We start from the raw sequence: 23150 nt of genomic DNA on the forward strand, positions 1-23150 counted from the left end.
AAGGGATTTGCAAGTGACTGCATATTTTGATCCTCACTATGTTGAGGCAAAGGTTTAGACTGAAAAGAGGGAAATTGAATATTTGCATTTCAGGTGATATTCTTTGCCAAGTTGACAACAGCAATAGGGCTAGAGGATCAAAGCATATTTAAGTATACAAACTAATGTCTCTGTGAGATAGGTGATAATAGAACTCCAAAACAAAGACCAGCTTAACTACACATGGCTCTTCTGGTGTATAACCATGAGGTTTGGCAAGCATTCCTTATGCTTTGTGTTGACACCATGACTCCTTAGAATAAGGCTGTTCAGTCTCTCTGCCTCTTGTACTTTGAAAAACCTAGTCCTGAAACTGAGTTAACTGAACAAGTAACTTTTGCAGCACTTCATACCTCTGCAGGCAAACCCCTCTTCCACCCCCTCTGTCTTGAGCCCTATGGCATCTCTGTGCCACAGAGGTAAAAAAGATGCAGAAGATTAAACTAGTTAGCTGCTGTATTTAAAGGTACTAGAGCAACTCTACACTAGTCTGGACTCCCCAGAGTGAGCACACACATTGTTGCTGCTGTAAGATGGAATGGACTTGTCTCCTATGATGCTAAAGTTATTACAGTAGGCTTCAACAGACTGTCATTCCCAGGCCTACGTAGGCTTCACAGGATGCTCTGAAGGGAGCAGATGTGCAAAGTGTAAAATGAGGGTCAGGAAGAAAAAACACAGTAACAGGCCAACATTTTCCTCCAAAGTTCCAGGTGTTTTTACAGGCTTAAGCTCAGAATATAAACATATGCCTTCAAATTAATGTGCCTTATGAGTATTTTCAGCCCATGTAGATGTAGGTGTTTCTGCATTCCACCAGAACGCTGACACTTCCTGTCTCTACACAGTTTTTGATAACACCTATGTATATTTCCAGATAAGATTTTTTCTGGGGAAACTCAGTCAGCGTACAGCAAGCACTTTCCTGTCATAAACCTGTAAAAACTGAAGCTGAAGGTAAGCTTCACAATAGTAATAGGAATGTTATACTGTGGACTATTTTGTAAAGCCCTAAACAACAAATAAGCTGGAATTAATAGTAATAATTGTGAAAAAACACATGCAACATTAACAGACACAGTGTAGGAAAGTTCTTCTACTTTATCATTTGGCATTCTTGTTTGGAAAACAAACTACACGCCACAAGGAGATGGAAACTTTGTGTGGGTATTTACTATGGCATTTACAAGGGAGCGCCCTTTATTTGAACTTTGAAGGCCAAAACCCCACTTCTTTTTTTAGCTATCCTCAGAATGTTTCTCTTGCTCTCATGGAGAAAAACCCAGAAGATTTGCCTTTTGGCCAGGAGAAGGAGCCAGATCTTAGCTTGTTACCATAGGGTGCAGCTCTGTGTAAAATCAGTACAGCTGCACACACCTACACAGATGGAGATTTTGCCATTCCCCTATGCTTTACACTAATGAAAAGCTGCAATTTAGTGCTTAACTGTATTGGGTTTTGTCTCAAATCTGTCAGGCCCAGATACTACATACTAAACAAATACTATAGAATACAAAATGTAATCCAAATACTGTAACTAAACAACATGACTACAATTAGACTATATGATTAACTATATTATACAAACTGCCATAAAATTAACCTTTCTCAGTATCCCCCCTGCAAAGGTCCATTCATTCTTCCCATTCTTGTGGAGGAAAACACTTCATATTTAATAGATCACAGACTAGTGAGAAAAAATTCATCTCCTCAAACTACATTCAGATGTCAGCCCTACTAAAACATCTGCACTGGAAGTGTGAGTTGCTGGTCTGGCTTTGTTTTGCATGGTAACAAATTAAACCCCAGGGTTTTGGCCTGAAGAGGTTTCCATTTCTGTGCAGAGTCCTGATTTCTGTTTTCATCAAAACACCAACAAACCCAGGAGAAACAATTTTCCTGTTTGATGAAACTGATCTGTGTTGCTTCTTTCTCATTCTCCAGGGACATGGTCATACTACAGCATGCAGTCGGCACTGGTTCTCGGTGAGCAGGCTGGGCCATCTGCAGTAGATTTTAGAGTGACAGAAGAAAACAAGGCTGCTCACAAGACAGCACACCAACTGTTCCCGTTCCTTCTAGTTGTCGAATACCTGGCAGATAGATTACATTTATCATAAAATGTCTGCAACCTATTCGTCCTAATTCTGCTCCAAGTTGAGTGGGCTTTTCTCCCCTTTTCATCATGCTGTTTTGTCCAGCATACTCCTCTTGCTGCCCAGGGCCTTTGCTGGAGTGGTACCAGAGTCTGAAGTACTTCTGGACCCCTGTGGCTGAAGAAACAGAGAATGTGCACAGCGGGAGGAAGCAAGGAGCATAGCTGTAGAGGACAGAGAGAGAGGGCTTCTTCCCTGGAATTGACTCTGAAATAATCTGAGGAACCTGGCGGACAATATTCCACAGGAAGCACAGAAAAGTCAGCTGGACAGGACCAAACAGCAGACGCAACAAAAAAGCCATCTTATCCCTTCTCGCTACTATCTTTCCTCTCTTATGATGGTGACCAAATGGAACATCTGTATTGCCTTTTGGGTAAATATCCCTTGAAAGACTTTAAGTCAAAATGACTTATTTAGCTGTGGGTTATGACCCGATGAGCTTTGTGCACCTTTGCTTCTACATTTTCTTCTCCCTCTCAGCAAACCCAGGGCAATTAACAGACGACCATCTCTGAATACCTGCAAAATGATGCAAACTGCATTTAATACAAAATACTTGCTTCATGTTGGATGAGAGGCAGATAATTTTGCTTAAAATGTTGAAAAGAACAGTAGTCATACTTACAGAGAACACACTTTGCAATATTCACTGGCCTGGGTAGAATGAATATCACAGCACAAGTCAAGACAAGGATTTAAAAATAAAATGAAAATATTCCCACACTCTGTGTTCAACTGGAAATAGTTTTCAAATCAAAACTGATTCTGAGAGCTAAGAGTCAAATTTGTTTGACTAAGTGACAAACACAACATGTACAATCCATCACACTCCAAATGCAGAGGCACAGTGACTTTAAGGTCACATTAAGAGTGCTATGCGCCAGTCTGGCTAAATGAATCAGATTTGAAAAGATTTTGGGAGCAACTTCATTATGTTTGGAATCCCAGTACCTATTTCACAACCTCACATGCACAGGCACTAAGGCTAAATTTTACGAGTTACTCACAGTACAAATTACATCCTCGGAATGACTTAAGTACTTAAAGGTGATGCTTTGGAGCCTTAGAGAGCCACTAGGGACAAAACAGTTGATTAAAACAAGCTCAAAGTCTCTTAACCTCTCTCCTCATTTCCATAGTCAACACTCTTTGCTGTATACTGCCATCTTATTTTATCACTGATGCACTCTTTCAAGAATTTAGAGTTTTTTCTTCTCTAAGACAAAAGCTACTTAAAGGCTCACAGAATGCTAAGATGTCTGCTTTTAATTCGTGAGACTGGCACAAGTTCAGGAATAATATGTGTGTGTGTATGTGTGTGTATGTGTGTATGAAAACATCCTGGCTACGTGTTTCTGAAAAGCTAGTGAAGGCAAGACGACACCATGTAATCCGTAGAGGTAACCAAGGAATGTTGCAGTAAAAACCTTTTCATTATGGGATTCAATGCACAGATAATCATTCCAGTAAGTGTTTGGTATGATGCAAGTCCCAATCCTGAAAATGATTCTCAAATCTGCAAGACCAGGAAAAGGCTTATCGCAGGCCTATGCTAAAATGACATGAGCCTAAACTGTTTAAAAATCTGTGACAAAAATCTGTGACAACTGGCTGATGAATATTTCATGCACAAAGTTTGTAAACTTTCACTTCACCTGGGACTGCACAGCTGGAAAAGGATGTTTTCAAACCATGTAAAATCTCAACGAAGGAGAGACAGACTGCTTTTTATCCTGTCTAGAGACTCAAAGCAAAGCCCAGGCTTAACAGTAAAGGTTTTACAGTGACTTAACTAAAGACTAAACCTATCTGCTGCAGTATTTACACTTGGAGCCTTCTTACTGTGACGGCTGCTTGCAATGGTTATACTGTGGCCAAAGGCCAGCTTGGGTGCTCCAGGGAGAGCCTAAGTCTGATCAGCACAGAAAGTCGGAGAATATTTCTATGTCATGTCTATTTCTACTCAGAGCATGGTTTCTGCTCCTCTCAAGCCCTCCAGATGGTTGATTTTTCTCCTCTAATTGCATATATGAACTTTGGCCAGAGGCTTTGTTTCCATCACATTCTGAGGTGACAAGGAAAAGTCACTTCCAAGATAAGGAAAAACGGGTAAGTTCTGCATCGCCTTCCACCTTTCCATCAGGTTTATTTCAAAATAGCTCTGTACTTAATACAAAAGAAACAGTCTGTTTTGGTATGGAAACTTATTTTCTAAAGCCTCAGATAACACCTAGTTGTAAAGAATGAGATGTTTTTCAATACTGCAGAGAGACATAAAACTACACCTCTGCTTTTTGGTCTGAATATGTCAAAATTGAATCTGGGTTTTCACCTTCACCCTACAACTTTATTTTTAAAGAATTTCCTCAGAATTGGTGCCAGTATACACAAGAAACTTCTCTGTTCGTGGTTTTCGGTTAGTTTCAGGGTTTTCTTTCTCCACTACAGTTCAGCTTTAAATGCAAAGAAAATATGCCACATGGTGCAGTTAGAAAAATTCTATACCAGTGAAACATCATTATCCATATTAGCTATCATGTTACTTAAATTTTTTACTTTTGCAACAGAAGATGTATGTAAGTTGCTACATAAGACCTGGAGAAGAGAGAAAATGAGTCACTCAGTTCCAAGGACTTGATCTTAAACTCATTAACACTACTGGAAATACTCTTCTTCGCTTCAACAGGCTTATCAAAACTATGGATACGGTTAAAAAACACCAGTAGCTGCACACATAATTTGTTTAGGTGAATAAACTTAAAACAAATTGACCAATTTTTTTTTGACCTTTTTTACAATTTTGCAAGCAACGACATTAGTTAGATGTTAAAATTTCCACCTTTCTATGATGGTTGGAAAGTTGGGGTTTGTTAAAGAGTTTTTCTGATGGACTGAACTTGGATTAAAACTCGACTTTGGAAACGACGAGTTTCACATAATCTTAAACACAACAATAATCCTCCACCAAAACAAAGGATAATTCCCAAGCAAGTCTGCATGATCTGCCCCACTTGAGTTGTGAATACTTAGATCCCAGAAGAAAGAAAACAAAATCCCAACCTCATCAGTTTTTTGTTGCCACTTAAATTATTTTGGTACTGCTTCCCTTTAAAGGCTTCACATGGGGAAAGCAGATCTTAGAGGTTTTACAGTACTGTAAGAAAGACTTCAGCAACTGACAAAGCCCGTTATCACTTTATACACACTGTGCCGTAGGAACCTTCTCGGTGTCACTCTGCAGGTACAAGGTCATAAGACTTCAAGGCGTAAATTCAGTAAAAGAAGCTTCCACTGCCACAAATGCTCCATTTTCATAAAGCAGGTTGTACAGGTGGGAAACAAACTACTTTGGTGCCAGAAGCCACTTAAAATGCAAGCCAAACTACTGTAGTACCATGCAAGCTAACATTCATCTCTGTCAGAGTCATTCCTACCAAGAAAAACCCTCCTCACATGAAGAATTTACTGACATCATGCTTGTAAATTACCAAAGCAAAGAAATTTCTCTCTACTGTGTGCTCCATTTTGAAAAATCTTACATCATTCAAATCCTTTTTTTACTCAGCCTTTGCTTTGCTTTTCTTCCTATAGCAACAAGCAGGAGAATCTCTACCTGAATTTCTAAAAGCCAACCAGGAAACTTGTGGCTACAGGGGACAAATTTTTGAGAAAGTAGATGTCCATACAAAAAATCTGGATAAGCATGTCTGCATGTTTCCAGATGTATTTATTTTCCACATAAAATATCTCTAAAAACTACCTTCTCCAGTCCTTATGCAAACAATAAATATGACTGCTTTTGTACCATTTTTAGAAGTCCTAAAAAGATTTTCTTAAAAAATAATTAACCTACTAAACTTCCATAGCCTTGTCTATAGCACTTCTTTCCTGTATCCGCCTTCTCGATCCACTTGTCTTACAGTACACTCTATGGAAAACCACATCAATTTACATTTGTCCTGTACTTACCTATCACGATGTTATGATACCCTCACTAGAAAACCACACTTTATTTACATTTCTTCTGTATTTAACCATCACGATGTTATGCTCAAACTGTTACCCATAACGAGTCAAACAAGATTTATAGAAAAAGAAAAGATACACAGAATGACTGCAAGGAATGTTTTTGCCAGTATTATTTAGGCATCAATTCACCGTTGCTTAGTCATGGGTATTTTGCATACTTCCTCTTGGTTTAGATCCCTGCTTTGTTGTTTTCTCTTCTCACATGACAGCTAGTCATTTCAACACAGTATATTCACAATAGAATGTCTGTGTATTATCACAGTCAACAAGACACTGAAGAGAGGCTGTAACAGAAGAAGGCTCCACTTGGGAGAAGCATTTTTAAAAATGAATAAATTACAAATAGATGAGTAAAGTATACAAAAGTATCTCTTCCCCCTAAAGAGTTACAGAAAGGCGTTCATGATTAGAGAGCTGTTAAGCAAAAGGGGAGAACCACTGACTGACAGGTGTTGCACACAGAGCAAGGACTCTCCTCCAGTCAAGCTTTTTTGTCTGTACAGCAAATGAATGCAACTCCAGGTCTCTCCAAACTGCTCAGGTTTTGTAAGCATTAATTAATGCTTCATTAACCATGTACATCTCAGCTTCCTTGGCCAGCTATAATCCAAGTTCTTCCAGCTCATCTTGTTTAAATTTTTTATTTGCTTTCTTCTTTTTGGTTATCAAGATCTGCAGGGTTATGTGGCACAAGAAAGCACACTAGCAGCCAGTTCACATTTTCCTCAAGGAGATGCTCCTTTTTCAATCTACTAGTTTTCAATGGCTGCAGGTCTCAGGAGAAGCCTCCTTTTAGTGACAGTTAAGCTAGAACTGAAGAGTATTCTCCTGATTCAGAAATCAAGAACAAAGGAGAGAAGAGGAACCTAAACAAACTCCTGTTCAGTTTTAAGATGCAGATTCACCAGATGAAAGAATGAAATGGCACTGCCTTGTGAGACAGCAAGCAACAAGCTTGAAAATCTGCAGTTCTGTGAACTGATTCAAACCTTCTGATTCAATAGGCAAATTTAGCCTGAGATTTTACTGTGGCTGGAGACTTTTGTAGACTCTCTTTTTCACACTCCCTCTCTTGCTGTCTTTTCCCTCCCTGTTTGTCAATTACTAGTGGAATCTCAGCGTGTTGCTGGTGGTTCTCCTCCAGATCCATGACAGGCACCCTCTGTCAAGAAGAGTATAGTGTATGTTATGATATGTAACTCTGTGTGCCTTGGGGCTTGAAGAGATCTTGTAAGCTTAGTGAAAATTTCCACATACAGTATGACAAGTTCAAGATTGTTGGCAAAGCTTTATTAAGTCAGTAACTCCAACAGGGTAGCTAAAAAAACACCTCCTGGAAAGGAGTATTGAGAAAGGGTGACCCAGATTCCAGGGGGGTAGAAGCTACTATTAGAAGGAAGGGAAGAAGGACACAGCATGGCAGACGAGATGTTTAGCTTTCTTTGACCAGGCCATTGGAATCACCACTGGAATTACAGTTCTTCCCATCTGACTAAGAACTGCTAGTACTATACTAAACACAAAAACATGCCATTTTTTTTCTAACTAGAAAGCTATTCATCTCATGAACATTAGGTTTTGTTTTGCATTCGCAACAAGAACAATCCTGAAAATATCATGGGAAAAAATGCTTAGCTGAAAATTGGGTCCAAAATCCAAGAAACCACAAAATGCAGATCTCCCCTGTCTTGCTGGACCTAAATCCTCAAAGTTTAAAGTCCTTTCAGTTAATATGTTCTGAATTAAAATTTGTAAAATAATGTCACTGTTTTCACATGATTTCAGGTTTCATTGGAAAGGCTCTTTACAGATCTAATCCATGTGCTGTTTTGCAAGAAAAACTGTTGCCCTATTGGCTGTGCAGATGGTAACTGACATGCTGCATACTCCTAAATAAAAGCCTTAGCAACCTATTGAACAATCATACATATGGTGAAATTCTACACTTCAGTAATTATATCGAAGCAGTGGACCAAAAAAAACCAAAAGAAGGACTAACTAGCATAGACCACAAGCACTTAATTTCCTAGATGTGCCCCACCAACTGCACATCATCTTCATGGATACCTTATGCTGCAAAAAATGGGGTCTAGATGTTAGACAACAGAAACTACTGGTTGTAAGACAACAGTTTAAGAAACTACTGGTTGTAAGAGAAGTTTCCTGACATCCCCAATAACTGTGGTCCTGCTTTAGGAGGTAACTGATGAGATGAACATGATGGGTATCATCCTTTAGTTGCATCACGGTGAACATAAAAGGTCATCCAACCCAAGAGACCACTTAAAAATGAGCTTTCTCTGGAGAGTCTTGCTGAAAAAAATCATAGAATCATAGATTCATAGGTTGGAAAAGTCCTCTAAGATCATTGAGTACAACCATCCATCCAACACCACCATGTCTACTAAACCACATCATGAAGTGCTACATCTACACATTTTTTGAACACCTCCAGGGATGGTGACTCCACCACCTCCCTGGGCAGCCCGTTCCAATGCCTGACCACTCTTTCAGTAAAGAAATTTTTCCTAATATCCAATCTAAACCTACCCTGACGCAACTTGAGGCCATTGCCTCTCGTCCTATCGCTAGTTACCTGGGAGAAGAGACCAGCACCTGCCTCACTACCGCCTCCTTTCAGGTAGTTGTAGAGAGTGCTAAGGTCTCCCCTCAGCCTCCTCTTCTCCAGACTGAACAGCCCCAGTTCCTTCAGTCGCTCCTCGTAAGATTTGTTCTCTAGACCCCTCACCAGCCTCGCTGCCCTTCTCTGGACACGCTCCAGCACCTCCATGTCCTTCTTGTACTACCGAGGGGCCCAAAACTGAACACAGTTCTCGAGCTGTGGCCTCACCAGTGCCCAATACAGAAGCACCATCACCTCCCTGCTCCTGCTGGCCACACTATTCCTGATACAAGCCAGGATGCCCTTGGCCTTCTTGGCCACCTGGGCACACTGCTGGCTCATGTTCAGCCGGCTGTCCACCAGCACCCCAAGGTCCTTTTCCGCTGGGCAGCTTTCCAGCCACTCCTCCCCAAGCCTGTAGCGTTGCATGGGGCTGTTGTGATCCAAGTGCAGGACTCGGCACGTGGCCTTGTTGAACTTCACATGACTGACCCTGGCCCACCAATCCAGTCTGTCCAGATCCCTCTGCAGAACCTTCCTACCCTGAAACAGATCGACAGTCCCACCCAATTTGGTGTCATCTGCAGACTTACCAAGTGTGCACTCAATCACCTCATCCAGATCACTGATAAAAATGTTAAACAAGACCGGACTCAAAACTGAGCCCTGGAGAACATCACTTGTGACCGGCCACCAGCTGGATTTAACTCCATTCACGACCACTCTCTGCGCTCAGCCATTCAGCCAGTTCTTTATCCAGTGAAGAGTACACCCACTCAAACCATGGGCAGTTAGTTTCTTCAGGAGGAGGCTGTGCGAAACAGTGTCAAAGGCCTTACTAAATTCCAGCTAGATCATGTCCACAGCCCTACCTTCATCCACTAGGTGGGTCAACTGGTCATAGAAGGAGATCAGGTTGGTTAAGCAGGACCTGCCTTTCATGAACCCTTGCTGGCTCGACCTGATCCCCTGGTTTTGTTTCTGTCCTTCACATGCCTGGTGGGCGCACTCAGGATGAATTGTTCCATAGTCTTCCCCGGCACTGAGGTCAAGCTGACATGTGCAAAAAGGCTGTGTTAAAGACACATTCCCTAACTTCCTAAGACAGAGAAGGAGATACAAATGGAGATCTGGAGATCTGTTCTACTTTTACACGGAACAAGCAGTTGACTTGAACAGCCCACTTTTTTATTAATGGAATGGAAGACACAGTCTTAGATAGTGGAAATCACAGATTTATTTTTGCTGACCTCTGTACTTCTGTTGGGTTGTCTCCAGTTTGAAACTCAACATTTGTAATCAAGGAAAGTAAGGAGAAAAAAAAGTGAAATGTTACTGAAGAGGACGTGTTTATGTAGTCTACAATACTTGGGACTGGTTATGATACTTCCTCTGTTCTTCCTCTTTCTCCCTTCTTTTGCCACATTTGTCACAGATGTCTCTGGCTGCATGAGGCTCCTAGTGTGGGCCAAGAAGCTTTTGTTTAGTTTGCTTTTTAAAGCAGAGAACAGTCAGTCTGTTCTTCCTTCTGTGGCACATCATAAACATTACAAAAAACAGGGGTGAGACACTGAAGCCAGCTTCTACTTTTTGGCACAAAGCATGTGGTTCCTTTTTATTTTATGAAAGCTTTCTAGAGAGTGTTTTCAGGTAATTAGGAAAGTAAGGAACTGTTACAATTTTTACATAGTTGTTCTGATCACTCACGTTTAAAACCATAAACAACAGCAAGGTGGTGTAATGCTTAAGTGCAAGAGCATACAGAAAATAACTAAAATAGCAAAAAGAACAGATATGTTGCAGAAGAACAATCTCCTGTCTTAATAAAACATCCTTTAAAAAAGCCTCACTGTATTAAGCAAACATGGGCTAGTAGAGTATCTGCCAGTTTAACCAATCAAAAGCTAAAAGCAGTCCAATTAAAATGTAAGTCCTGTCACTGTAAACTTGCCAAAAGTCCTCCTGCACAATACACAGTGAAGAAAAGTTAAGATGCATTCTTAAGATTCCTTATGCTTTACAAATCCACAGCTATGCTCAGCTGGGAAATGTTTGAAAAAAACAGTTGGAATACTCTTCAGAACAAAAGATTTCAAAATATGCTGTTTTTCCTTTAAAGAGCACGTTGCCTCTTGTTTCTGTCTGTCTTAAAGAAGAATACCACAGTTGAGCAGAGCAGATACATTTTAAAGAACGGCCTTGAGTTACTCAGGTCAAATTCTCCCTAAAATATATATATGCTTCTTCAATTATCTTCACATATACAGCAGATGGCTGCAAACATCAGCTTATTTGCAGTGTATCTAATACCAACACCTTTTAAAAACTTACTTTGGAAGCACCTGTTGATGATGTCAAAATGAAACTTTCCTCTGCAGCTGTGAAGTACCCATTTAAAGAAATCAGACATTTATCATTTTTGGTGGCACTCAACACATATGCTCACCCCATCAAAAGATCCTTTCATGTAGGAAGGGTAACTCTAAAATGATAGGCCCACTATCTTTAGGAACAGCTCAGAACATATTTAATGATACAAGTTATTGATAGAGGCAGAAATGCTGTGTTTATTTTGTTCAATAGGTTACTAGGGCACTCAAAGTGGAGGAAATTGACTTCCATTACAAAAGAAAAAATTCAGATGAAAATTTGATTTTTTCTGAAACAAATCAGAATTACAATTGAAAATAAGCAAAATGGACCTTCCTTTAGAGTAAATGTACCTTCCTTTAGAGACAAGTAAGCACACAAGGAAGCCGTACCCACTTCAATAAAAAAATATTCTGATCCAATGTGCCAGTGTTGACATTTACTCTACATCCCTCTACTCATGTTGCGTTCAAAGCCCAACGAATTCCTGCTTACCTACTTCTCTTAAGACAGAACAAAGCAAAGATGGTCCCAAGGCACAAGGTGAATCACAAGGCGATAGTTGGCAGGGAGTATAATACAATGGACCAACTTCCCAACACAAACCTTGGGGTATCTCAGTCCTTTCTTGCACTGGTGACAGACAACACCTTTGCCCCATCATGTGGTTATGTATAGTCTGTATCCCTCAGTCCATCCTTATAATCCTCCTTGTGAAGGCATACAGCCATCACAGTCTCTGTTAAACCTTCCCCTGAATGAATTCTTTAGCTTCTGGTTACAAACCTGCCTGTGTCTATTCTCTGCACAGAATAAACAGTTCTTACAAGTTACATCAAGAGACTCTCTACATGTAATGAAAGTCACATTTAAAATGCAGCATGGCCCTCAAAAAACAGCTATACAACCATGATCCATAGATCCACCGCACTTAGTTCACATCTCATGACGAAACATCTCATGAGAACTGTGATACACAGAATGTAAGTGAGAATACAGGAATACAAACAAGATTAACATAAATACTGTATTTTTTTCTAGTTGAGAAATATTTGATTATACGTACTCCTTTCACACAGCTCACAAAACAAATATAACAGAGTGCAGATATGCTCTGACAATTTTGAAAATTTTGTCTTAGAAAAATCGAGTTGGATAAAACCTGCATACCTTCTCTGACAATAAAGAACTGTAAATTGTTGTTATTTCAACTGTAGACTTTGAAAGCATACTAGTAAAAAGACTTTTCCAAAAAGCAGTAACAACAACAATCTTAGCAAAATGTGATGACAAGTTTCTGTTTAATGACCCAAATGCCTTCTTCCTGTTTAGCAACTGAAAGTAAACAGGAGAAAATTAAAGAACATTTAATTGACTGCAAGTTTCACCAAGGACTTATCCTGCAAAGATCCACATATCACAGCCCCTCTCCAAACAGGAAAGTTTATGAAAGTTTAAAAAGTTATCAGCAAAATTCATGAAGGAAAAATTTACCAAGAGCACTTGAGTGCTTTATACTGTGTCAGAACATTTGCCCTGTTCTTACCTCTTTCCTGTGCATCTCTCTTGGCTATTGCTGGAGACAAGGTACAAGGTGAGTCTGCCTGCTAGAGCTATTCTAAGTCTTCAGCCAGCCAGAGTTTTGCAACGGCCTCAGATGCATTCTGATCCAGGTTCACCGCCATAATACCAAACAGAGCTTTTTGCTCTCAGCTAGATCAGCCATGTATTCAGGGTATACAGAGAAGCCCAAGCACAGAGACAGGAGACTCACCTGTGCACTCGTGTTGTAGTCCCTTCCCATAGTATCCTTTTTCACAGATGCACTCAAACTGGCCAGTGTGAGTGCCGCATTTACAGCTTGCCATGATGTCGCAGCAGTTTTCATTTGCCTCACAGAGATATGAACAATGCGATATATCTTCTTGGATATAGCTGCCAGAGGGCAGGTCTGAAATAGTATCAATTTATTAACAAAAAATCCACATAGAGGTCCTCCACAGCCTCACAGTATGTCAGTAAGTGAAATGCTTCTTAAAACCTCTAAGTTCCAGTTCCAAGCAGTAGCGATAGGAGCATGAGGCAGCGTCTTGCTGCACTCAAAATGTAAGAAAAAAATTTGTGTTCTTATTCTGGAAAAAGGCTCACTGAAAGCCATGCTGCAAATATCCTCAAATTTTCTCACTCAGCTTCATCTGAGTCTAACATGCCACAATCAGTCTCACTCCCAACAGAAGCTGCTGAGATAGATTTTCCCAGTTTTGGTGGATGCCGTCTTGGGCATCATGAGAGCATTTGGTCACGGCATGTATAACCAGTTGGTCACATTAAAAAAAAAATCTTTCCTTTGGCACATTCACATAGGCCAATTAAACCTTATCTGGAACAAACAAAATGGCAGTAAAGCACATTACTTATGTAAAATTAGCATGCTTTTAAAAATTTAAATGTAGCAAATAAATCATAATGACTAGCCTGATGAATGTTCTAAGCCTCAAACAAGCAGCACTGGCTTACAAAGATCTAGTCGTGTGTTCTCACTTGCTAGTCTAAACTTCTGTTTTTCAGGAAGAACGTTTTTTTTAGAATACAGCAGATTAAAAAAGGATAAAACCACAGTCCAAACTCTCTTTCTACCCCTTGCTCTTTCCAGTTTTACTGAATGTATAAGGTCATAAGCATAAATTATATTTCCCTTATACACAGAGATCTAAATCAGTTCTGAACAGGGTAGCTTTTACTGCTGTGTAAAATACCAGCAAGTATTAAGGGTTTAAGGCTAGTCCTAAGCTGTGTACTAGGTGCCTTTATTTCACAACCATGTATCTGACTACAAGGTTCATCTATTCAAGCAAAAGTTACACTGGGCCCAGACCATAGTCTGTCCTTCACAGACAAAATGAAGAGTTGAATAGAGGTAAGCATGTATATAGCAAGGAGGAGAATTTGGCTCACGTTTTGTTGATGACGAGTTAGTCAAACAAACAGTATATCCTTTTACTTGAGGAATGAACACCTCTACTAGAAAGAAAGAGGAGGGGGGCGGGGAATCAATACTACATGAAATGTTATTACAAGACAGTACTGGAGATCTTTCTATTCAGAACTCTCTCCTCTCTGCAGACTTCTGAGGTTAGTATATTAATACCTTCATGAAGAGCCCTGCGTGCCAGAGCTTCAAACTCAGTAAAACTGTGAAGAAGATAACAGTGATCTTCCTTTGGATGGGATGCCATGTCATTCAGTTCTCGGATATTCCCCTGCCATATCCCGAAGGTGAAGATCTCCACTCCAAATTCACGCAAGGATGCTGCAATGGGTCTTGGGTCTCCCCCATTGGAATATCCGTCAGTAATGAGAAATATCACCTTTGTGGCATTTCCACGGGCATATCGTAATATTTGCTGGAAGAGAAAATGAAATTGCACACCTCAGCAAAGGGTTAGAAGTAGCTGATCTGTATATTGCTTCCTCCATGATGTGGCTCCTTTTATTTGAATGCCAGATTAAGTCCTTGCAAGATCACTCACTATAACGAAGATCAATCAGTTGCAAGCAGAGCCCGTGGTTAGACAAGTCCAACCACTGAGTCACACTTCAGATGGTCACAGTCTGCTCAGTCACAGAAATCATGATATGATCTGAAATTGTGATGCTTTTCACGTTGACTGATGAGGTCACCCATGCGTCAGACAGCAATGATCCTGACCAGTGCTTTAGCAACTTTGTTCAGACTGCAGTCTGAATAGGTAATACAAACATTCAAAATCTAGTGCAAGACCCATGGGACCACAGTTCAGATGCTGCCAGCTGTCTCAGTGCTATGGGAGTGATGTGGGTGCATTTCAGCTGCTAGTTTGGCCCATGTTGCTTTTCCATTCAGCACACAAATGCCATTTGGTTCCAAACTTGTTTTATCATGCAGGTGGGTGAAAACTCACCAAACCCCACCATGAAAATGTGCTGCAAATATGCTGCAAGTGGTGGCACACTCACTCACCTTATCATGGCTTTCCATGTGTAATTTATGGACAAATCCTCTACAGTTTGTACAGGGTAACTAAGAACAAAAATTATTTTATTAGGGATTATTTTCATAAAAAAAAATCTACAGATCTGTTTGGAAAATTGTAGGGACAGATAGATCAACGGAAAGTGAAGAAGCAGTCAAAACCACAGATACAAAAGTTGAAAAGGGCTCTCACACACAGCATCAACTTTTTATACAAGGAATCTATGAGCAGTTAAAGCTTACACTGTGATTATCTGGCCACAGGACTGCAAATTTTTTATTTCCACATGTTCTTTCCCACTTTCCCTCTGCCATTTCCTTGTCTAACAGGTGATATCTACTGAACTTCTGGAAAACAAAACAGTGCCTGTATCATCCTCTTGCCATATAAGGCAGATGGAAAAGAGTTATTTACTCAGTAAGGCCACAAGAAATTTAATAGTGTATGAATAGACAGAGAACACACCACAAAGCACGTACATACGTGTGCATGGATATGAAGGAAAACGTAGTGAGATGGAAGACATTCTGTCAGCAACCGTAGTCTTTAAAATTTAAATGGCATCTCAGATACCTGATGTGCAATGAAAAAATATAGGTGCGGACAGTGAGGCTTTATAAGCCTCTAAGAAGGGAAGTTGAACAGGTTTTAGAAACAGAAGAGAACATGGGATTAGATAGAAACAAGTTCCTAGTCATTGCCAGGCTAGTAAACTATAAACAAAAAGTAAAGAATTTGGGTATATCTCCTACTAAACAAGCTTCAAAAGAGTAACCATGCACAGGGTGAGTTGCTTCCCTAAATGCACCCTTAGCATGCTTACTATAGTCATCTACTGAATCTTCATTATGAGCACAACTGCACTAGGAAGCTGGAACCTGGAAAAATAAACAGTCCTCAAAACTGTAATTTTATGCATGGAAAACAAAACCCAATGTGTGACAACAATCTTTACAGTTTCCTATGGCATCATGCACTCCAGGATTGAACGTCAAGTCAGAGAGAATAATTATGAAGTTTAACCAGGTAATCAGTTGAAGAAAAAGAAACAAGTGACTACAAGAACCCTCAGTTTTCTTTATTGTGTGCAAACTGCTTGCTCCTAAGAGATCAAAATCCTTCTGTCTGTATCACCCACCACGGCAACTGATTTTCTGTTGGTGACACATTTTTGTTTTTCTTGCAAGTCTGAGGAGACAAATATGATCTAACATATTTTAACGTCATCTTATGTTTTGATCCATTAAATTATAAGGCCGATTTATTGGTAGTCTTCTCCCAACAAGCATTTGGATTGTTGGCTATTTTAACTACAGCATAGCATTCCCCATCTGTCACTGTTGAATTGTGCTTTTCTCCCTTACATCACTTTGCCAAGACCACTTCAGCTTGTCCATTGTAGCCTCAAAAACCACCCGTAGCCCCTTCCACCCTGCTGCCATCTACAGATTTAAGGATCATCCCTCATAATACTTCACACAAAACTTTTGTGACAATATTCAGTAGTGCCTGAGTGAGGACATGCCCCACTGATTTCTGCCCATTTCATCCTTCCAGTCTGGCAGTGCACTAGCGCTAATTACTCTCCAGGTGTGTTTGCTCCTGGACAACAGGCAGAGCACCTGCAAAAATGCAATGTTAACATGCTACGGACTAGAAATCACCCTATGGAGTTACCACTCATACTTAGCCACTGCCTGTCAGAGTGTGAGTAAATACAGGACCACCACCAGCCTGCTCTTGGTGACCAGCTGTTGTCTGAGGCGCTAAAGCAGGGGGTTGTGAAGGTGTACTTTCTACTTCCTCTGTGAACTTACATAGTAGGTACTAGATGCAGACTTTCAACTTGGTAGCACACAAACTACTACCATGTTCACTTCAACAGATTGTGCAAGCTACAGTCAATACAATAGACCCCATGTGACAAACCTTTGAATGATACTCCAGAAATCATGTCACTCTATAATGAGTAGTAAATGTATTTAAGCCACCTTTCACAAACACCAGTTCCAAAAACAGAGATGAACTGAGTAGTCTTATTACAAAACCTTAAAGTAAGACTTCTAAAGTAAAATCGCCTCGTTTTCAACTCCATCAAAAGCTTACAAGTTAGGCCAGTTCAAAGAACCTGCAGAAATTTTCTAACTTTTCTCAGTAAGCCAGGCCACATTCCAGAACACTTTGATTTTGATCTGGCAATTCATCGATTTCAGGTAGCTACTAAACAAAAACAAGCACACATACCACAAATCAAAGCGCAGACCATTAGCACCATGGTCTGAAAGACTGCCAAGCAATGTGCTGCTGTTGGGCTCGATTTTATTACTACTTGTATGCAAAACCCAAAGGGAATGAGTGAAACCAAATTCTCTTGCAGACACAAATACCCTTCACAAACCAAACCTATTGTTCCTCATGTTGCTTAAGTCGTAAGCGGAAAACCAGAATGAAGTGAAAAAATAGAATTAAGAGGAAAACTAGAATGAAAAGAATCAGGAAAATAAAGACAAGGCAAAAGACAATATGAAGACACAAAGTAGGAAAAAAATACAAATGCCTCATTTCAAAATGCAATCTGAAAAGGATGGTCTAAGACAAGTCGAATTACAGGCAGAGAGGGTAGTGCCATTTACGATTAAAACATAATTAACATATTTAGCATTAACTGTGCTATTTTAAAATAGAATGTAAGCAACTTAAACATCTATCCAACTTCTTAAGTATTCAGGCTGAAATTTTCCACTCAGGATGTTTCTCTCAAGCTGTTTCAGTGAAATGGCTTTTATTTTGAAAAACAAGATGAGGAAAAACATATGTTCCATCCGTACTTATTTGGTTGTTTGCAGCTGTAGCATCTCTGAGTTTTGCAAAAAGCACTTTCAATCTGCAAATCACATTTATAATAAAAGTGGTAAAATAGACCCCAAATATATGCAAGTTGTGGAACTTTTGTAATTGAGGAAGAAACCACAACTTGCACTGGGTTAAGAGATCTGATGGAGACTGCCAGTGCGATTCTCTGAAGATCCCACCTGCACGCAGCTTGCTCTAGCAGAATATGATCTCAACTTGCAATTATGTCATAACACATACAGAAGGGGGAACAAAGCTTCATTTTGGCAGGATGTAGCTTTACTATTTCAGTAATATCCTTTCAACACTGTTTCCCTCTGTCCGTAGGACAAAGCTGCACAAACTTTGCAGATGAAGGTAGTGGACGGCATTACACATAGCCCTAGTTTTTCCAGAAGTGATGCTCATAATAGGTAGCAATCAAACTTCTTTGTTTTCCCTAAATACAGGGACATGACTGTATGGCCAATGAACAAACTAGTTTGAGCCCCAGTAGACTAGCCAGGACAACATGGATCTCAGAAAGGACTATTTAATTCTGATTAGTAAATTAGCAGGGATCTCTGCTTTACAAAACGAGACTGCCACCAAGGTCCTCTGCAACTGCTGTGCAGAGTACTCAAACCCTCCATGTCTTCCTGTGTGATCAAGAAAGGTTCTCTAGCTGTAACTCCCGTGAAAAATGACTTACCAAGCCCTCTCAAAATATGTGGGTCATTGGTTAGAGTAAGTGAGAAGCATCAGGAAAAGACCATTTTTGAGGGGCAAATATCCCTTAGCTACATGAGCCTGAGATAAAGCAAGCAGCCAACAGCTTTTCTGTTCGCTGCATCTGAAAGGGCAACCTCCTCTTTGGGGCACCACTTCTGTCACACACTGACACAAATTGAGCTAACAGGTTAAGAGAGCATGAAGCTGCTACCTGACTGACTTCAATATTCAGGCACCAGTGGATCTGAGTAGAGAAACACAGACAAATAGATGGGATTGTTACATATTGTCCCTAGAAATCAAAACAAAACAAAGCCACTGAACAGCTTGGCCCTCATGTCTTGCAGCTGTAACTCTACACACAGAATTCCTGCTGTATAACAGCAGAGGAAAAGAACAAGCGAAAGAAAGAAACATTCAGAATTTTTTTTTTTTTTTTTTGGGGGGGGGGGGGGGGGAGAGACATCTAAGCCTCTAAGACAATCCAAGTAACAGTCACCATTGTTTTGCCTCTTCTCCCCAATACTTGCGTGGCATTCCACACAATTTTTGTTTCCTTTTAACCCCGACTCACATTCTTCTGTTCCAAGACACCTCTCTCTTTCCCTCTCCAGAAAATAATTTTGAAAGCCATTTTTTCCCAACAGAAATGTCATGCATTTTAAAATGTCTGCTCACTTTATCCCTAAACTTGTAAGAACACACAGAGGTGGTTCAATGTATTTAACCAGTCGGCATTAATCTCATGGAGTGTATCTAAAGATGACTTTTTTTCATGACAAAGCTCTGTAGTCCTTTCATAAATTGTCAGGTTCTTCAATAAATAAACAGTATTCAGAATTTACAAGGATCCTGCGAATCTGCTTCTTTGGTATGCATATCCACATCTGCTTCTGATTTTACCATCAAATGAAATGAGCACCACCCATAACTCAAAATAAGGTGCTGAATGACCTGTTTAATTGAGAACAGAGCCCAAGTGGTCACTACTATAAATTAACAACAAAGGAAGTACAAACAAAGCAAAACAATTAATGCTCTTGAAGACTGCAAAGAAATGCATGGGCCACTAGAAACACCTCATCTTTGACTGGTTTAGTACCTATTTTCTTGTCTACGCATCTTTCACAAGAGTGATAGATCAGCCAGTTTCAGTAATCCTTCCAGATTGCAAATAAAACATTTTTTTCACATTAGCAAAAAGTTATTACCATCTGTATTGTATTCAGTCTCTGTTTTGTGTGTACAAATCTCTGGCAGATTCGTCATTTACTCTGTGCCAGCAACAGTCCTTACAACTAAAAAATGAAGTCTTGTGCAACAAAAGCTGCCGTACAAAATCCTCCTCTAGAAATTCACTAATGCAAGGCAAAACAAAATCCTATCATTACAGTCACAAAATCAGCTAAACCTCTAACTTTTGTGGTTTTAATATTGATATAGAGTTTGTAAGACAAAATCAGGGGATGAGTAGCATCCAAGATCAAAGACTTCTCAGCCATTTGACAGCCACAGCAATGATATCTTCAAAGATTCTTTGTTATTGCCTCAATTACATGTTCTGCATCTAATCTGTGAACATTTGATCTTGGGCCTAATCTCTGTCCTTATCCAGTGTTTTGCTTTTAAAGAAGATTTTGACCATACAGAACTGGCTATTAATATATCTGTCTAAAGGGAAACAAACTGAAATGGGTTATGTGTCTCACTTTACAAACTGAGCCTTAGACAACATCAGACGGCCCCAGGATCCTTGCCAGGAGAAGCTTGCCTTAAAAGGTTTAAGCTGGAACCTAGATTTCAAAATAATACTGTCCAAGCATTCATCACAAAAATTACACAGCTACTTGTATACCCTGGAGGCAATACGCTGCCTAAGAGTTACAAAGGGAGCATAATTTGTTACAGGTTGGGATGAATCATCACCGCACCTCAGAATTGAGACGGAAAGCCCTCAATTAAAGAGCCATTCAGCTCTGCTATACCAGTAGACCACTTACACTGAATTTGTTTTCACCCTAGGAATGACATAAAACCTATACACCATGGGATGAATTCTGAATAGAACGAGACGATTCTTTTTCCCAGAGGATTGCTTGCTCACGAGAAAAGAAATGATTCCCATTCTATAATATTACAGAATTAATATAACCACATATAGCATAATCACTATTAAACTTACATTAAAATGAATAAATTATACTTTATTACAAGAAACACTGCATAGATCTGACCTATATATTCAGCAGATTATTAAAACAGTAACCTTAATTTCTCATGGATGGCTTCAGAAGCTCATCTGCATGTCATTCACAAAGGGAAATGGCAATGCTAAATCCTTCTGCGAAGCTCACCCTTTGTTTCAAGGTTCTTTTGCTTTCACCCTTCCTGCAGGTTAAAAAGCCCAAATCTGGTAGGAAATTTTATGTAAATACATATTCTGGAAACAAAAAAATCCCATAGCTTTTGGTGGAGTTGAGGCATCTTATGACTGAGTCCTGAGCAATCCTAAGGCAGTTGGTCATCTCACAAGAGTAGTGCAAAGCTAGGGGGTGACAAATACTGTTCCCCTTAATCATGACACAAATGTTGTTATTCCTCTACATAAAAGAGCTGACTGACTACACCTCCTCTGCCCACCTCTGAACCAGCAATGGTTTGGTTTCACCACCTTTTATTTTGGTCACTGAACACCGCTACTTTCACTGCTCCACTCAAATACATCTTGGCCCATCTTTAGGTTCTGTTGCCCCTTTCAGGAGAGGAACTGAAAGATATTCCACAGTTCGAGGTTTTGGTTTCCAGTTGTTACCTTTCACCACTTATCTGCACTGCTACACAAGCTCTAGAGAATGAGCTGTTACCTACAGCGAGAAATGAACTAATATAAAACCTCTCCTTGAATATTCCCAGAGCAGGAACTGCACTCATAATTCAGCAAAAAGATACATCTATAGGATTAATCTGGATATGTAAATAGTGCCCCAATAATAGTCTGTTGAAGATAATAACAAAAAAGAAATTAAAAAAAAAGGGAAAAAAGAGGTTAGCAATTTCATGTTGGTCTAGTCTTGTATTACAATGATTTGCACTTCAGTTAAATAATGTACTAGCTCTACCAATTATTTTCTCATTATTAATTTATGCAACAATGGGTGGGTTGTCAAAATAATGTATTTAATCTATGCATGTATCTTTCAATCTTTCCTATTCTTCTCATCCTTTCTATCTTCAACATTCACCTTCCTGCAGTGTCACCTTCTCTGCATTTAGCCATCTTCCACTTGCCCTTTATCCTTTTCCAACTTATACGTGGTTTTTGCATAATTGAGAACGAACTTTCCAACCTCTTGTCAATAACAAAGTGCAAGAATCCTAACTAAACTTTTTTTTTTTTTCTGCTTAGCCATGACACTTACTTCCAAGCATCTCTAAGGAACTGGCAGGTGTGACATGAGTTAAGTCTCACAACTTAGTGAGACATCCTCAAATCCAAGCAAACAGGTGAAAAAGCCAGGTATGCTCATGTCCAGGAAACACAGGGACATGTCATCTGAGGAAACACTAACGGATTTAGTGTTGTTCAGCCTAGAGAAAAGAAGACTTGAGGTCCTGTTACCCATCTATACAAATACTTTCGAGGGGTGGAGTAAAGAAGATGGAGCCAGATTCTTCTAATCGGTACCTTGAGGTAAGAGGTACAAACTGAAATACTGGAAATTCCACTTAAACAGAGGAAACAAGATTTTTACTGTAAGGGTGATCAACCATTGAAACGGGTTTCCCAGAGAGGCTGTGGGATCTCCATCCCTGTAGATAGTCAAAACCCAACTGGACACAGTCCTGAGCAACCTGATCTTCTAGACCCCACTTTGAGCAGGGGGGTTGGACTAGATGGTCTCCAGAGGTACCTTCCAACCAAAACAACTCAGTGATTCTGTGGTTTTGTGGTATGAGAGGAACATACTTGACTTCCAGTTCTTCACATTTATTATTAACCTGACCTTTTGCCCTCTTTCTACAGCATGGATTCTGTCTGTAATGTCCGTGTTACATTTTGAACTCTTTAAGTACCGTTACACAGTTAAAAAGTGCTATTTCACGCATTGTGTAGAGTTTGAAACACGAGTAAACTATTCTTACCTCAGAACGCAAAGGTATGCACTCCGCATCTAAAACAATCATCTTCACATTGCCTAAAGACTGTTTCTTCCCCCCCACCAGCCCCAAAAGAACCCTAATGAAATCCTCCACTGCCTTTGCAGTGCCAGGAGCTACTACACAGAATTTTGACCTACACACTTGTTTCACACAAGTGCTAGAACTGTTGGACCTGGTGACTTGAAATGCAGT

General features: G+C 39.9%; 1 protein-coding gene across 1 annotated transcript in view; it reads right to left on the reverse strand.

Moving 5' to 3' along the window:
* SVEP1 (sushi, von Willebrand factor type A, EGF and pentraxin domain containing 1) overlaps positions 1-23150 on the reverse strand; it is a 133753-nt gene that overhangs the window by 99347 nt on the left and 11256 nt on the right. The window contains exons 2-3 of the mRNA XM_075410818.1: positions 14369-14624; positions 12995-13171 (exon numbers count right to left, since the gene is read on the reverse strand). Coding sequence (XP_075266933.1) covers positions 12995-13171; positions 14369-14624 — 433 coding nt within the window. The remainder of the gene's footprint in view (positions 1-12994; positions 13172-14368; positions 14625-23150) is intronic.

This window comes from Opisthocomus hoazin, chromosome Z (genome assembly GCF_030867145.1).
Source record: "Opisthocomus hoazin isolate bOpiHoa1 chromosome Z, bOpiHoa1.hap1, whole genome shotgun sequence".
Lineage (NCBI taxonomy): Eukaryota > Metazoa > Chordata > Aves > Opisthocomiformes > Opisthocomidae > Opisthocomus > Opisthocomus hoazin.